General features: G+C 38.6%; 1 protein-coding gene across 1 annotated transcript; it reads left to right on the top strand.

Moving 5' to 3' along the window:
- The first annotated feature begins 236 nt into the window (after window positions 1–236).
- Window positions 237–16737, top strand: LOC131692155 (uncharacterized). Its single transcript, XM_058979033.1, has 5 exons — window positions 237–317; window positions 15281–15430; window positions 15490–15765; window positions 15829–16085; window positions 16141–16737. Exons 1-5 carry the CDS (start codon window positions 260–262, stop codon window positions 16567–16569), a joined length of 1170 nt encoding a protein of 389 aa, XP_058835016.1. The 5' UTR covers window positions 237–259; the 3' UTR covers window positions 16570–16737.
- Window positions 16738–18573: the final 1836 nt, after the last annotated feature.

The following is an 18573-nucleotide window of genomic DNA, read 5'->3' as shown; positions in this document are numbered from 1 at the left end:
CACAGTGAACACGTTTTCCACACGGATTTCGAATCGCTATGTGAATTACATTAATTTCCTATTGCCCAAGATAGCTGTATACCTATATCAGTTATCAATTGTTCAATTTCTGCAGACTGAGTTTGGTTTTTACGGTCTCCCCCGGTAGTCGTTAGATAAGGTAAGATTTAAATCTAGTAAGATAGTGAGTAACTATAAAAATGAACTCTTTGGGAAATGTTTTGCTAGTACGGCCACATTAGCTTTCGATTCCGCTAGAATGAAGATACTGGCGCAAATTTTAGTTTGCGCACTTGTTGTGCATCTTGCGTGGGGACGTAAGTGAAAGTCCAGCTTTACGAACTAGTGAAGATCATAATTGTTCAACTAGTGTATTTTATGAGAGTTCAAATGTATTGATTTAGGAGAAAAATAGTGTTTTGTTTTGTTTATACCAATAACTAAATATTGCTAAACTTTTTCACACATAATCATACCTATATGGAAAACCTATATGGATTCGTTACACCCTTGACTTTTATAAGTATAAGTAGCCAACCTGTGTGAGAAAACAAAAATATTTCGAAATCGGGTTTTTTTTATTCTGAGTTGATCGCAACGAATATAAAGATAAATTAGAAGTGTAATCTGGAAGATTTAAAAACTAAGGTTCCTAAGGAACCTATTTTATTCCCATCTACAAATATTTATTACCAAGTATGTGAGCAAAATTTATTTTTTAAACTACCAACACCTAATATCTTGTATTAATAAATTGCAAAGTATTTAATGAAAATAATATAAAATTGCAAAGTATCCAATGAAAAGATTTTTTTTCAATTTTTGCTTTAATTTTTGATATTAAAGACTACGGAACAAAGTTTGCCAATCGTGCTCGAAGAAAACAGCGGAATATTTACTGAGTAATAAAAAAATATAGACATCGACCGAAAACTTTTTGAAAAGCCTTCCTCGGCCGCCAAAAACACTACTTTTGGAAAAAAGCATTTGAAGATAAATGACTATGTATAACTTGAATGTAGTAACATACTTTCCACGAAATCCTTTCTGTGGCGTATTCTCAAATATACACAAGTTGAAAATATTTTTTTTTTGAATCCGCGAGAGTAGAGTGTTTAACGCTATTTTAGGTTGCCATATATCCACCGTGGAGATGCGTCAATTTTCTGCTCATTCTGATATGTCAACTTTATCTTGTTCATATAAAACTAGACAAGGTGACAACTTTTTGGCATATTTTTTTATCAGGACAATATTTCCCGTTGAAATATTTTTGGTGGCACATGCCAATGTGAAACCATCCTTTCCCATTGAACATCGTGGTTGTTCAACGAGTACGCATGGTAGTTTAAGGTTCAAAGTGCTTTGGGTGAGCCTCTATAACAATTGAACGCTTGATAGTATGTGTTGAAAAAAATGTGTTCAGCTTTGCCACCAGTTTATCTATATAAAACCTTTTCGAAACTTTAAAAGAAGAGTATCAGTCAATTTGTTAGATCGTCACAATTCAAATTATGCAAAATAGCTGCTGGTAAAATTGTGGACCAAGCTGAATGGTGCTTTTAAAAAAGGGCCGTTGATTTTGTCACTCTATCACATTGTGGTGGGGTATGCAACACAGCTGCATCGTTCAAATGATTCGATAGCTGCACACGCGAGGACGGACTATCGGTAGCCACGGGAACCGTAGTCGGATTTTGGATTGCGTTTAACTTTAAAACCTAAACGCTCGGGTTGAGATTTTAGAACAACATTTTTTTTTAAATTCATAACTCTTGATAGAGTTGGGCAATTTGGATGCTTTATATGTCAAAAGAACCGGATATTCCTCTAGTTATCGCCTACCATGGTCCAAAATACTGGAGATATTCCGGATTGCGTTGGGGTAAGTCTGTTTTGCCATTTGGGGTTTTTTATTAATAACATGGAAATTTTCTATGGGACAATGCTCAAACTGTTTTAAAACTTGTAGGATTTATTAAAACACATCATACTAAAGTAATGTTAGGTTTGGCCAATCTTTCCCGAGGGTCCTGGAACCGGTTACAAGAGGCCAATAATAAATGCTCTTTGGATCCATTGAAAAAACATCTCCAAGTATGACAAAGTCAGTGTAAGTAGCATAAACCTGTGTATGAGAATCGAACTATTTTCAGACTACGAGGACACTTGACCGGTTCACCGGTGAATCCGGATTTTGGTCCCAGGCGGTAACTTTTATCAAATTGCAAACCATTCATGGAACGTAAAATTATCAAAAAACATCTACTGAGCTTTACAGTATAGTTGAAGGAATTGAAAACAAGTATTTAGACCATTTGGTCACGATGGTGAGCTCCGGTGATTCCGGAATATGGCCCCAAAGGGTCACTTTAATCATATGCGGTGGGACCATATTCCGGATTCATCGGAACTGGCCAACGCGGCCAATTGGTTTCCAAACTTATTTTGATCGCTTCCAACCATCTTGTGAAACTCAGTAGATGTTTTTTGATACGTCGCACGATAAAGGTTTGCGATTTGATAAAAATGGCTCTTTGGGACCATATTCCGGAATCACCGGAACTCACTATCGTGGCCAAATGGTCTAAATACTCGTTTTCAATACCTTCAACTATATTGTAATGCGACGTATCATGAATGGTTTGCAATATGACAAAAGTGACCGTCTGGGACCAAGATCCGGATTCAACGGTAAAACCGGTCAAGTGTCCTCGTAGTCTGAAAATGGTTCGATTTGGTTCTCACACACAGGTTTCTGCCACTACACATTTTTCATTTTTGAGTCATTTTTTTCAATGGATCCAAAGATCATTCATTATTCGCATTGTAACCGGTTCCAGGACCCTCGGGGAAGATTGGCAAAACCTAGTTTAGTATGATGTGTTTTAGTAAATCCTACAAGTTTTAAAACAGTGTAAGCATTGTCCCAAAGAAAACTTCAATGTTACTAAAGGGGGGGGGGGGGTCTAAGGGTTTCCGTGCGAAAAAACACACTTTTTTGCAAATTTTTTTAAAACTTTGCGTGAAGCAAATTGATCAAATCTTTTGTACATTATAGTACATCATTTCAATAACATTTGTACCTTTTTTGTTAACCATTTTTGTTAACGACCTATTGAGTTAATTTGTCAACAGTTGTTACGGCATTTAATTAGCAAGGGACTGGAAGGTGAAGTATGTTTTTTCAATATTTAGAGCCATAGTACTCAAGGGAGAGCAAGGAGTTGATGTTAAGTCGCCGGTGAGCTCTAAGCTTGCATATATGATCCTTCCCCGCTTTTCTAAACTTTCTCCCTTCAACTCCTTGCTCTCCCTTGAGTACTATGGCTCTAAATATTGAAAAATATATTCACCTTCCAGTCCCTTGCTAATTAAATGCCGAAACAACTGTTGACAAATTTCAATAACATGTTGTAATTTTTCTATACAAATAATTTTCAAATAAGGGGTTTTTACTCATTTTAAATAAAAATTGCTAGTTTTCACGAAAAAATCAGCGTTTTAATGAGTAAACACCCCCTTAGATAAAAAATTATCCCAAAAACTCAAGGTAGGGATTAGGTATTTTTAACATAGAATTTGTGTGCAAAGGTTGAAAGAAATCGGTTAAGCAGGTTTGGAATGGCAGGTAACACCGCAAATCATGTTTTTTTCTAGAGACGTTTTACAAAAATCTTCGTCACCTAGTCGTTTGTCGATATTTTTGCAAAGAAAAATTACACCGTGTTATTGAAATGATGTACTATAATGTACAAAAGTTTTGATCAATTTGCTTCACGCAAAGTTCTAAAAATATTCGCAAAAAAGCGTTTTTTTACGCTGAAACCTTTTCCCCGCCCCACCCCTTAATAAAAATCCCAAAATGGCAAACACCCCAACGCAATCCAAAATAACTCCGGGATTTTTCGACCATAATGGACGATGCAGTATAAACTAGAGGAATATCCGGTTCTTTTGACATATAAAGCATACAAATTGGTCAACGCTATGAAGTGTTATGAACTTTTGAAAAAAAAATTGTGCTGAAATCTCTGGCGCCAAGAGACCCCCTTACTTAAATATCCTTTCTACCTAAGTTTATGAGAGTTAAAATAAATCGTCAATTTCTCTTCATCGACATAAATGATAAGCAATACAATATATACCTACATAGATTAATTATAATAGAACTCTACACACAATGAATACTGAACAGAAAGTCTAAGCCCAGGATGTTTCAATTCCCAACAGCGTAGTGAAAAAACCACAGCCACTTTTTCAAAAACACCATTCCTCCCGGTCAATTGTTTTTCCAACAACTATTTTGCAAAATTTGAATCGTGATAGTCTAAGAAATCGACGGATATTCCTTTTTTTAGAGTTTAATAAATGAATTATATGGATAAACCGGTGGCAAAGCTATTCACAATTTTTCCACCACATACTATCAAGCGTTTTGAAAACTTGGACCGGACCCGAAAATTAAAAATTTGAGGAACCTGACCCGAACCAGCAATTTTATCATGGAGATCAAACTTTGAATTTTAAGCACCAGAGCTCAACACAACAGCTACTAAAAATATTTTGTAATTTTAAGTTTATTTCATGCACATATTTGGAGCATGAATATAAATGTAAAATTAAGTTCCACCACAAATACACACGACTTGTCGTGCTTTCTTCAACGAATTTTATTATAATTTTACACGTGGATTGAAAATTATAGTTTCTTTAAACGGAAAACCAATGCACATCAATGTATTTTTACTCGAATATTGTTGTAAAATGGATGACATGTAATATTACACGAATGAAAGTGTGAAATTGTATGCTGTTTGATGCTTCAGTTGATTTTAACGTAATTTTCAATCAAATTTCGGATTCAATCGTTGTATGTTTACATTCGTATTAATTTACATGTCGTTTAAATTTCATTATTTTTTGGTGTGCATGCTAATGTTTAGAGGAATGGTAGTATTTTACCTTGGTTCGAGAGTATTTGTCTAAAAATGTAAGGCATTTTATTATTAAAAATTGCAAAAGTTGATTTTTTTTATAAACGTTACATTCTGAGAAGTCTGTCAAAGTTGAATTTCATTTCAATGTGATTACCATTTTATTATATATGGTTATACAAAATTTATGAATAATATTTCAACACAATTATTAAATGTATCAATTTTACCACATTTACCGCATTACCGCGCGGTGCAGTGCTGGAAATGGATTGCTGTTGCGGTAAGCGGTGCGGTTTTACTATTTTTTGCGGTTGAGGTGCGGACAATCCATTTACCGCCCACATCCGCATCGCGACGAACCCTACCCAAACGCCACCATATCTGAAGAATCGTGCTGATTCAGTGTAACTGGTGATTCGTTACAGTGGGGTCTCTAATTATTATTTTCTTTATGATTCAACCCTACCCGTCATACCGAACCAAAATTTCTTTATTTTTATTGAAAAATATGGCTTTGTAATAGTTGTGATATAACCGGAGTGTCGTGGCTACACTTCGAGCTGTTATTTCAAGTATAATGATATTCAACGGAATCACGATTGAATAGGAAATTTAAAATTATTGATTGATGATTATATTGGTTCTGAAAAGAACCTTTGGATTCGAGCAACGCTGAATTCTGTTTGTTTCTATCCTGTTGTTCATGAATGCGATTCTGACATGATTGTTGTAAATGTCTGTCGTCAACCGATAATTATTTTACCAAGTGCTGTACATTGAAGTTTAAAAATTAAGCCATTGGATTAATCAAAGTATTGGTCTGTGATATGAAAAGTAAGAAATACAGTAAAGACCCGTTTTTATCTGCCCCTTGGCGAATTTTAAGCTGATAAAACAGGGACATTGATAAAATCGGGACATATATTTTTTTCTGTCTTTTTAATAAACTGAAGCTCTTAAAATATTCTTCTTCGTTCCTTAGATATAGCCTTGCAACCTTTTCTGATTATTTACTTTAAGTTCTCCTTAAGGGAGTCTGACAGCGCAAAATTAAAAAAAAATGATATTTTTATTTTTGCATTTTTCGGATCTGTAAGATAAGGAATATATGCCCAAGAAATTCAACTTGGTTCGTCTGATAGAGACCATCAAACTATCAACTATAAATTTTCATATAAATCTGATAAAATCGGGTCAAAAAGCTAATAAAATCGGGTGTAGATAATATCGGGGGCCGATAAAATCGGGTGCTGATAAAATCGGGTCTCCACTGTATATATTCGGCTTTTTTCATTGAAGTTTTGGGCAAACAAGAGATGAATGTATGTACTTTCTTTCAAGTGAAGGATTAGAGATAAGACGAAGCTTATCATTTCATATTTTTCTGCTTTTAAATGTCTATGTTAGAATCTTCCGAAACAACAATCGAAATTAAATTACGTGTAACGAAAAACTGGTTTTCGTTAATAGTTGTATCTGGTGAAATGTATACTGCAACAAGAAACATTTTAACCACTTTTAGCGCCGATAAGGCTTATTTTGCTTGATAAAGAAAAAATGTCAATGTAGAAAGTAGTAGATACATTGCATACTTTGCATATCTTAGACAAAGACTTTTTTGATCGATCCAGTGGTTTAATTTGAAATCTGCAGTATACAACACATGGTAAAATTATAACCGGTTGGCGAACTATACCTACACAAATCATGTCATTCTGACAGAAGTCAGCAGCATCCAACGATCTTTGAACTCATCGCATCATCCAGACCCATTTCCGGATCACCATGATTATCATAAAGAATAATTTGAAAATCTCCCATTCAAACAAGTTATTTCAAATCAAATCACTCTGCGGTTATGTCACAGACATAACCCGCACATTTTTTTTCCATATGTATGCTTCTTTCTACCCATCGAAAATAAAAATAATGATTGACGAAGGAAAAGATTTTCAAATTTATTTCTTTTGGTTTTGTAGCGCTGATAAGGGCTTATTTGTTTGTTAAAGAAAATATTCTCCGGGTGGGAAATTTTTGTTCCGCCACTTCTATTCCCAGGATTCCTGAATTATCTGAAACGTAAAAGTGACTGATAACAGCACCATTTCATGAAATCAACCTATTACGTAAGTTTGGCATTTTTGATATGCTGCGAAACAACAATACACTCAGGTTTTTTTTACGCGGGGGATACGAGCCGCGTAAATGAAAACCGCGTAAATGAAAACCGCGTAAATTTCAAAATCCGCGTAAATGAAAACCGCGTAAATTTCAAAATCCGCGTAAATGAAAACCGCGTAAATTTCAAAATCCGCGTAAATGAAAACCGCGTAAATTTCAAAATCCGCGTAAATGAAGACCACTTAAATTTAAGAATCCGCGATAAAGGGAACCTCATTGATGGATACCGCGTAAATTTCAAAATCCGCGTAAATGAAAACCGCGTAAATTTCAAAAACCGCGTAAATGAAAACCGCGTAAATTTCAAAAACCGCGTAAATGAAAACCGCGTAAATTTCAAAATCCGCGTAAATGAAAACCGGGTAAATTTCAAAATTCGCGTAAAAAAAACCGCGTAAAAAAATACCGCGCAAAAAAAAACCGCGTAAAAAAAAACTTGATTGTATACAGAAAAGTTTCAAAAGAGCGATTTCGATGTAAGTTCCCACTGTTTTTCTATAAACATTTCAACCTATTAGAAAGAGTCGGATTGGGTGGTACTATTTCGAGCCACATATTGCAATATTAAAGTTTCTATCTTGGTTTTTGGAATGACTTGAAACTATGTGTTCGTGTAGAATTATTCATGCCTTCACAACAGCTCATTACCGGATAAAACGCCCCATTAAGTTCTGGATGGTATGCCCCATTATTAGCACAACCGCAAAGTAACTATTGCGCAATTATGAGCCCAGGGGGAACCCCCGGTTAAAGATTTCAGCGTGAAAAAAAAACACTTTTTTTGCGAATATTTTTAGAACTTTGCGTGGAGCAAATTTATCAAAACTTATATACATTATAGTGTATCATTTCAACAACATGTTGGAATTTTGTAATTTTTTATGCAAAAACATCTACAAACGACTCGGTGACGAAGCTTTTTGTACAACGTCTCTGAAAAAAAACATGATTTGCGGTGTTATCTGCCTCTCAAAAACTACTTAACCGATTTCTTTCAAACTTTGCATACATATTGTATGTTAAAAATACCTAACCCTTACGTTGAGGTATTGAGATAATTTTCCATTAAAGGGGGCGTTTACTCATAAAAAGGCAAATTTTTTCGTGGAAAATAGTAATTTTTATTTAAAATGATTAAAAAAAACCTTAATTGAAAATTTATCTCAAAAGCTCAACGTAGGGGTTGGGTATTTTTTACATAAAATGTGTATGCAAAGTTTGAAAGAAATCGGTTAAGTAGTTTTTGAATGGCAGATAACACCGCAAATCATGTTTTTTCCAGAGACGTTGTACAAAAAGTTTCGTTACCGAGTCGTTTTTTAGCAAGTTAAAAATTTCAATATTTTTTTTTTATTCATTTCGTTTATTTGATAGGCACAAATGCGTTAGCTTGGCGGTGCCAAATTCTTTTGTTTTTTCATTTTGGATATTTTAAAACTAGGAGGTTACAATGGTGAAATATTTTTTTTTTAAAGAAAAATTTTACAGCTATCTTAAGACTAGAAATAAGATTCTATATACAAGAGAGGGAGCAAAAGATTTTTTTTTATATGAAATTTTTTTTTTAAAACAAGGTATTCAATAGTAATAGTTTTTTAGGAAATATTTACAGTTATCTTAAAACTAACAATATAGTTTGGTACACAAAAGGGGGAACAAATGTTTATGAGAAAATTCACCGGTGTTTTAAAACTAGGGATACAATTCTATTTACAAGATGTGGGACAATAGTTTTAACAAAGAGGTAAAATTACAACTATCTTAAAACTAGGAATACAGAATACAAATTTGAACTTTTTTAGCGGAGACTTATGCTTGGTCAAGATATTCAGAGGGGGCTGTAGAAGCAGTTGTATCAAGGACAGGGGAGAGAAAGCGTAGATGGTGACCGGGAGAGAAGAGCAAAACTTGCAACTTTCGGGCAAACGGGAGATCAGCGAGACAAATTAGCGCCTCAGTCTAGTAGGTCGGATTGGCGGATGGTATTCTTCGGACCCGCGGGGAATCCTTCAAAAGTCATCGGACCTCGAGTCGCTCTCGCTTCAGTTTCCGTAGTGGTAAGTGCGACGGCGGTTGCATAGTTGCAGTCTGGAGCTGATCGGTCCCAAAAGGCAGGAGAAAACTTCTAAAACGAGAAATAAAAAGAGAGGGGCTAAATTGGGATATTTATCGTTTTTATGAAAGTATAAATAAGGGACATATAGGGGAAATCACGATTTGCCAGCATATCTCGGACTGGGACATTGGGTGGTCTACCTCGGGCCCGAAGGGAATCCTTTAACTGAGACCTGGCGTCCAAATACCCGGCGCATACCCAGACAACGTGCTCGATGTCGTGATAGCCCTCATCACAAGCGCACAGACTACTCTCCGCAAGCCCAATACGCCGCAAATGCGCATCCAAGGTGTAATGGTTGGACATAAGTCGGGACATTACACGAATAAAATCCCGACCCACATCCATCCCCCTGAACCAAGGCTTCGTTGATACCTTTGGGATAATGGAATGTAGCCATCGTCCAAGTTCACCATTGCTCCACGAGGTTTGCCAACTGCTGAGTGTCCTCTGACGACAAATACTAAAAAATTCGTTGAAGCAGATTGGTCTTTCATATATGTCACCATTTAATGCGCCCACCTTTGCTAATGAGTCGGCCTTTTCATTGCCCGGAATAGAGCAATGAGAGGGGACCCAAACAAAGGTAATTTGATAAGATTTTTCAGATAACGTACACAAGGACTCCCGTATCTTCCCCAGGAAATATGGGAATTGCTTTTTGGGCTTCATCGCACGAAGAGCCTCGATGGAGCTGAGGCTGTCCGAAATGATGAAGTAGTGATCTGTGGGCAGAGTGTCGATGATCCCAAGGGTGTACTGAATTGCAGCTAACTCTGCGACGTAAACTGAAGCGGGATCATTGAGCTTGAATGAAGCGGTGATAGTATTGTTGAAGATACCGAAGCCAGTGGACCCATCGAGATTTGATCCGTCTGTGTAGAACATTTTGTCACAGTCGACTTCTCGGAATTTATTATAAAATATATTGGGGATCACCTGCGGGCGTATATGGTCCGGGATTCCACGAATCTCTTCCTTCATGGATGTGTCGAAGAACACAGTAGAATCAGAAGTATCTAGGAAACGAACACGGTTGGGAGTATATGAAGAAGGGTTAATTCTCTGTGCCATGTAGTCGAAGTACAAGGCCATAAATCGGGTTTGAGAATTAAGCTCGACGAGCCTCTCGAAGTTTTCAATCACCAACGGGTTCAGAATGTCGCATCGGATGAGCAATCGATATGAGAGTTCCCAAAATCGATTTTTTAGCGGAAGAACGCCCGCCAGCACTTCGAGACTCATCGTATGGGTCGAGTGCATGCAACCCAAGGCAATGTGCAAGCAACGATACTGGATTCTCTCCAGTTTGATGAAGTGTATGTTCGCAGCGGAGCGGAAACTGAAACACCCGTACTCCATCACCGACAATATCGTTGTTTGGTATAACCTGATCAGGTCTCCTGGGTGGGCACCCCACCATGTTCCAGTTATTGTTCGGAGAAAATTGATCCTTTGTTGGCATTTCTGTTTCAGATACCTAATGTGACATCCCCAGGTACCTTTAGAGTCGAACCATACCCCGAGATATTTAAATGTGAAAACCTGATTGATCGTTACACCCATTAATAGAAGCTGGAGTTGCGCCGGCTCACGCTTCCTAGAAAAAACAACCAACTCAGTTTTCTCCGTGGAGAACTCAATACCCAGCTGAAGAGCCCAAGCAGGCAAATTGTCCAAGGTATTTTGTAATGGTCCTTGCAAGTCGGCAGCTTTGGGCCCTGTGACAGAGACCACGCCGTCGTCTGCAAGTTGCCTTAGCGTGCATGAATTGGCAAGACAATCGTCAATGTCATTCACGTAGAAATTGTAGAGCAGGGGACTTAGACATGAGCCCTGGGGAAGACCCATGTAGCTAAATCGCGATGTTGTTAAATCGCCATGCGAAAAGTGCATGTGCTTTTCAGACAACAGGTTTAGCAAAAAGTTATTTAAAACTGGCGAAAGACCATGCTGGTGCAGCTTCTCTGACAGAATGTTGATAGAAACTGAGTCAAAAGCCCCCTTAATATCCAAGAAGACTGATGCCATCTGCACTTTGTTAGCATAGGCCATTTGGATTTCTGTAGAAAGCAACGCAAGGCAATCGTTCGTCCCTTTGCCTTTGCGGAAGCCAAATTGTGTATCTGACAGTAAGCCATTTGCTTCAACCCAATTGTCGAGGCAAAACAAGATCATTTTCTCGAATAACTTCCGAATACAGGACAGCATTGCAATCGGCCGATACGAGTTGTGGTCGGAGGCTGGTTTTCCTGGTTTTTGGATGGCGATGACCTTCACTTGCCTCCCTTCATAAGGGACAATGTTACCCTCAAGAAACTTGTTAAATAAATTCAACAAGCGCCTTTTTGCAGTGTCAGGCAGATTCTTCAGCAAGTTGAATTTGATTCTGTCCAACCCTGGGGCGTTATTGTTGCATGATAAGAGAGCAAGTGAGAACTCCACCATCGAAAACTGTGTTTCGTTCGCGGTATCGTGAGGAGACGCGGCGCGGCACGTTTTCTGTACCGGGACAGAGTCCGGACAGATCTTCTTGGCGAAAGCGAATATCCAACGGTTTGAATATTCCACATTCTCGTTGGTACTATTACGGTTACGCATACGTCGAGCCGTACCCCAAAGAGTGCTCATCGCTGTTTCTCTCGTTAACCCGTCGACGAACCGGCGCCAATAACTGCGTTTTTTGGCTTTCATTAGACTCTTCATTCGCCTTTCTAACGACGCGTACTGTAGATAGCTAGCGGGTAACCCGTCTTCCCGGAAGGCCTTATATGCAGTGGACTTTTCCGCGTACAGCTCTGAGCACTCTTTATCCCACCACAGGGTGGGAGACCGTCCATGGGTATTCGCGCTGGGTACTGGTTTAGTCTGAGCTTGATTCGCACTGTCGAGAATCAAGCCAGCCAAAAACCTGTACTCTTCCTCCGGAGGAAGTTCTTGAGTGGATTTGATTTTAACGGATATCGCGGTCGCGTAACTCTTCCAATCAATGTTCCGTGTGTTCATACGAGACATTGATTGTTTCCGATGGTCTTGAACCGTTAGCAATTGAAATCACGATAGGCAAATGATCGCTACCGTGGGGATCAGGGATCACCTTCCACCTGCAACCTAACTGTAGCGATGTCGAGCATAGCGATAAATCCAACGCGCTTGCGCGTGCTGGTGGTGTAGGAATCCGCGTCATTTCTCCCGTGTTTAAGATGGTCATGTTGAAATTGTCGCAAAGATCTTGGATTAATGTTGATCTATTATCATCATGAAGACAGCCCCATACCGTACCGTGCGAGTTAAAGTCTCCCAGAACTAGCCGCGGTGCCGGTAAGGATTCCGTGATATTACAAAGCGTTCGGTGCCCTACCGAGGCTCTAGGAGGAATGTAGATGGAAGCAATGCAAAGGTCTTTACCTTTGATTAGAACTTGACAAGCGACAATTTCAATGCCTGGTGTCGAAGGGAGGTTAATTCGGTTGAAAGAATAGCACTTTTTGATCCCCAAAAGTACTCCTCCATAAGGGTTTTCTCGATCCAGACGGATTATATTAAAGTCGTGGAAGTTGAGATTTATATCGGAAGTTAACCAAGTTTCACATAATGCGAAAACATCACATTTTAAACTGTTTAGTAAGAATTTGAAGGAATCGATTTTCGGGAGGATACTTCTGCAATTCCACTGTAGGACAGTGATCGAATCAGTGACCTCGTTTGATGACTTAGCCATCGAAGGATACGATCGCTGCAAGGAGGGGCCATTTAGCAGTCAACTGTTTCAAAAATGTTTGCACCATAGGGAGAAAATGTATCAGAATGCTTTTAAGAGGATCAGTAACATTGAAAGCTGTGAAAATTAAGTCCACTATGTCAGAAAATTTCATTAGTCCGCTACTGGACTGAGTATTTGTTTGAAAAAAAGGGAACACTTGGGGTTTTTGGTGTCCCTGGAAGTGGTGGATACTCCTTGTTAGAATTAAAATTTCCAAGTCCTGGAGCAAATTGCTTCGGCTTTAGTGCATCACTTCCGTTGGATTTATTGATTGTAGTTGGCGCACTCTGAGTGGACGACACCTTGGCACCCTTACGAGGCAATCTAGATGAAGCTTGATTTTTCCTCTTCCTGGACTCCCCTGGGTTAACCAAAGATGTTCCCTCTTGTGGGTCGTCAGATTCTTGCTCAACGCCAGCCAAAAGAGCAAAGGAATTTTCGGAAGGGACAGATGGCGAAGCATTCTTAAGAATTTCTGCATAAGAGCGCTTCGAGCGTTCCTTAAGGGAGCGCTTAATTTTATCCCCGCGCTGTTTGTACGCGGGGCATGATTTAAGATCATGCGGAAGGCCCCCGCAGTAAATACACTTCTCAGTTTCTCCACTGCAAGCGTCATCCTCATGTTCTCCCTCGCATTTGCCGCACCTTTTCTTATTGCCACAATAGGTGGCTGTGTGGCCCAGCTGCTTGCAATTGCTGCAGTTCATTACCCGCGGTACAAACAGGCGAACCGGTAGACGAACCTTATCCAGGAGGACATAGTTGGGGAGGGAAGACCCGGAGAAAGTCACCCGAATCGAGTCTGACAATGAATAAGTTGTCTTATTATTCTCAGTTTTTGCTGAATACAATTTCTTGCATTCCAGAATCTTCACATGTTCAAGTGAGAGGTCCTTAAAGCAACCAACTCCATACTTCAACATGTCTTCGCACTTCAAACCCGGTTCGGCAACGACCCCGTCGATCTCCACTGCCAAACAAGGTATATACACCTTAAATTGCTTTGTAAAGCGCTCGCTGCGAGCAATCTGGTTTGCCTGGTCGAGGTCATTCACTAATATGCGTATCTTATTAGCTCTAACACGTGTTATCTGAGCTACGGTCGGGTAGTGAGCAGTCAGCTCCCGTGAGATCTCTAAAATATTAAGCGATTTCGTAATGGGCCGGAAATAGACCACCCAGGGCCCAATTGAACTGGGTGGGTATGTTTTAATACGAGGAGGACTGGGGGAATCAGGGGAGGGAGTAATTTCGGGTTTATCCGGTATATCCATGGGAATATCATTCCCATCCAATGTTACTTCGCCCTCGGCCATTTAGGCACGAGGATAGCACGTGGTGTAAACGAGAGATGAAACTTATATTCAGGAGAAAGGGATCTAAGAAGTAGCGACAGATCGGGGGAAAGGGAAATAAAAAAAAAGATACTTAGCTTATATAGCGGCTTGTCCGGTTATTGAACTATTCACTTCACCAACCTAGGCACCGGCGAACAAAGCCTGCCGCAAACAATGACTGGCCTTCACAATGTATATATTTATCTTGATCCACTCTATGCACAGCACAAGAAAACGATCTGCTTCGATCGAGAGTTCAGACGATTGTCAAAAATTTCAATATTGTTGTGGTGCATACTCACCGATTGCTGTGGCGTATGCTATCCTTTTGTTTTAGGGCATATTACAATGAAACATATTACAATTTTGCCCTGGGTAAGCGAAGAAAATAATATTTAAGCATCTTTGAAAAATGTGTAATAACTATTTAATTGCATTTTGCCACACCTTGATATACCCAAAACAAAAATCATTAATTGCAAGCAAAGATTGCAATTAATGATTAGCGTCTATTGCAGTTATTCGAGCCAAAGCTCCTTGCAATTTGGCAATTCTATAAAATCAGTTCATCTCTTGCTATACGTACGTTTCTTTTCAATACAACTGTTGAAGGATTACCATTACATCAACGCACCGATGCAGAATTTTATGGTCTCGCACGACAAATTTTCATTTCACGATGCGGCACCGAATTGCGGATGTGCTGATTATACGAGTGCTATTGAAAAGTCAATTTATTTTCCACAAAAACCGGTGAATATTCATATTCATGTAAATAATCCGAAGTGTATTCTACTGCAATGTGGTTATGTCTCTGTCATTACTATTTAAAAAAAAGGCTATCTCCAGCCAATGCCGGAGTCGATACACCACTACACTAAAATGAAAGCGTAATGACGAATGCGATTATTCTAAAAATCAATTTATTTTGTATTTTTTACAGAATGTTCAGTAAACATTAGGAACAATCTTCAGTCGCACGAACCTGTGTTTTTCCGAGGTACTCAATTGTGGTCCCCGAATGGTGCTGCATTACTTTGGAACTCCGGAGAATCAACACCAATTTCCTGTCAAAGCGGTCAACTTAATGGATGTACGGTCGAATAATTAAATCGTCTCCTCTCAAAACTTTAATTTATGTTTGTTTCATAGTCGGTGTTTCGAATGCCGACATCACGTGCCAGTCTGGAACTACTTTCACTATCGGAGGCACGCCGGTGGACTCATCTGCATTGACCTGTTCTCAGCGCATTACCGGTGAAATAGATATAACGACAAGCTCTTGCGGAAATGGAGCCGGCCAGCTGCGTAACATTGGATTTAGAACAGCGGGTGGCACACTGGTAACTTACATTCAGTCCTGTTACAACGTAAATACAGCATCCGTTATTTACACCCGTCATATCATTCCGGGCAGAGCAATAAATTGTAAGTTGTGTACTTGTTGCCTCTGTGGACTGAATACGAATTATATTTAACTATTTACTTCAGATGCAATCCCTGAGTCTTACCGGCCATCGTTCAAGGTGGCGGGTACTGCTGGTCATGTGAGTCCAGCTACTTCCTACACTACAGCCCAACAAAGTATTCGTTTGGCGAATTTGCTGGGTTCTCAGGCTCAAGCAGATAGGTTCATTACCACAAGCTCGTACATGTCGCGTGGTCATTTGGCTCCGGACGCGGATGGTATTTTTCGTCCTTGGCAATGGGCCACCTATTTTTATGTGAACGTAGCACCACAGTGGCAGGTTAGTATTGTATGTATTTTTCGACCGACTTGTATACATCTTCGTTCTTTCGCAGGTTGTTAACGCGGGCAACTGGTTGGTTGTTGAAGGTGCCACTCGCAACATTGCTGGTCGGCTACAGGAGGATGTCCTCATATTCAATGGAGCTCACGGCATTATGACACTGCCCCACGTAAATGGTCAACAGATTCCAATCACTCTGGAGAACGGTGGCATCGAAGCCCCCAAGTGGTACTGGAAAATCATCAAATCGCCCAGCACAAATTCCGGTATTGCCTTGATCACCAACAATGACCCATTCCGAACTAGTATGCCGGCAAATGAAATGCTGTGCTCGGATGTTTGCAGTACGTATGGCTGGGCTAATGCAAACTATGCCAACTTTGCTAGAGGATACACATACTGCTGTACAGTTGCTGCTTTGATGAGTGCCATTCCAGCGATTCCAGCTGAAGCAGCTGCTTCAAATGTGTTGCGTTTTTAGGGCACGAGGTGTATCAGAGTATGAGCCAATGTACATTTTATTGCGGTACAAGTACAGCGTAATTGAATGGTGATAAGCCAGCAAGGTATTTTTAGTTACGCTTATTTATATTGCTGTAATTAATGCGAAGTAGAAATATGCAGATAATAAAGACCATTAAACATGCAATCGGGATCAACTGTATTGGCAAGAATCAGTTGTTATTGGTCGGTCAGGTTAGGTTTTATTGAGGAAATTATTTCAGTTCTGAACTTTTAACTTTTCAAATCAGCCTTATTCTGCAATACGACGAGATCTTTTTCGAACGAAGGTGATTTGCATTTTCAATAATGAGTGTATACTCGGATTCGTTCGAACCGTATTCGATCGAAAAAGATGAGTGGATGATGTCACGGGACATAACCGGAATGAGGTAGAATACAATTCGAATGCAACAATTTTTACTATCTTCAGAATTGTTGTATTAAAGTCAGGTAAATTAGATGACGAAGAAAGTTTTCAATAACCTGTAAAAATAAAAAAAAAAAACAACTATAAAAATTAAAAACCCTTTTCAGATCATACATGAATCTATAAAAAATGTTTGATTATTTCCCGTTGCTGAAAACTACATGAAATTCCGATGTTTGTAGATTTTCATAAATTCCAGAACAACCGATTTAATATAATCATTCAGAAGATAATAGCAATTGCTGCATTCAGATGAACAGGCTAAAATGGATTCTATTTCACTTTTGTTGGCTTTGAAATTACCTACCTTTTATATTTGTAACAATGTTATATGTTAAATACTAACAGAATACGTATATCATAATCATCATTATGAAAGTTTCTGATGACCCGTTTTACATGCACCCTTTACTGATACATGAGATTCTTTTCCATTTAAAATAGACGTGTATTGGCGCTATGCGTATAGTTGTTCCATGTTCTATGGGAATACTCATGGGACAATTATGCGTAGCTTCTGCCAATAACGAGAAAATTCTTAAAAGCCCGTGCTCTTCAAAGATTCCTGTTTTTGTCCGCTCTTTATCTCTTGTCCAGATGCTATGTTATTCTAATATTGACATATTCCTTTAGTTATAAGTCACTGTCTTTAATGAAATAATAATAAATTTGTCTTCCTAGTTTTAAGTGAATTTAATCCATTCACCTTAATAAAATAAAAATAGTCAAATTGTAACACTGGTTTAAATAAATTCTCATATTGTTACCCTAATTTTTAAGAAATGCAAAATTGTAACCCCCATAGTTTCAAAAAAATTCTAACGCTAATATCCTGGCACATCGAAGCTAACGCATGTGCCGTGTCAGATAAGCTGTTTTAATGAACCTAGGCCTGCATTTGTACCTTTCTCATTTCAACAAACTATGATTCCATGGCTGGTTATGTTCAATATAATAGTGGAAATGTCAATGACATTCTCAGAACACCTATATACAATGCCATTCACGAACTTGATGAGCTACTTGTCGTTGCTGAAACAATTGAAACAAAAAATATCACAATAAGCTAAATCAGCATTGGTGTCTGCTTGATAACTTATTTTGGAATGCGGAGATGTATGTGTGAAGGGGATGAAGAACGATCCACAGCCACTACCACCCGGCTGGATATGTACGCCGATGTATTACACTAGTTTACAAATTTTGGGGTGTTTGCATGAAGTTAAGAAAAAAGGTGTTTTCTAAGTCAATTTTGGGTCGCTGAACACGAAAATCACATCCATTTTCTGTTTCAAAGATCCGTTTTTGAGATTTTTTGAAAACCTTTTTTTGAGCACTTCATCCGATTAACTCAACCCCACTCTCCATTTGAAAGGTATTGATGTGCCCATTCCAAAAATGTATAAAATGTTTGGATTAAATATCAACAATTTAGGGTAAAGAGCAAACAAAGTCAAAAAAAGTTATTTTTTGTTAAATAACTCATTTTTATTTGAATTTTCATAAAAATATAATTCAGCAAAAAAAAATCTTTTAAACTCTTATGTAACAGAC

Source organism: Topomyia yanbarensis, chromosome 3 (genome assembly GCF_030247195.1).
Source record: "Topomyia yanbarensis strain Yona2022 chromosome 3, ASM3024719v1, whole genome shotgun sequence".
Lineage (NCBI taxonomy): Eukaryota > Metazoa > Arthropoda > Insecta > Diptera > Culicidae > Topomyia > Topomyia yanbarensis.
This window is presented reverse-complemented; position numbering and strand designations above follow the sequence as displayed.

Coding starts and splice junctions, on each gene's coding strand:
- LOC131692155 (XM_058979033.1), top strand. CDS start 260: ATGAAGATACTGGCGCAAATTTTAGTTTGCGCACTTGTTGTGCATCTT. Junction 15,431..15,489: donor AAGCGGTCAACTTAATGGAT/GTACGGTCGAAT, acceptor TTTGTTTCATAG/TCGGTGTTTCGAATGCCGAC. Junction 16,086..16,140: donor ACGTAGCACCACAGTGGCAG/GTTAGTATTGTA, acceptor GTTCTTTCGCAG/GTTGTTAACGCGGGCAACTG.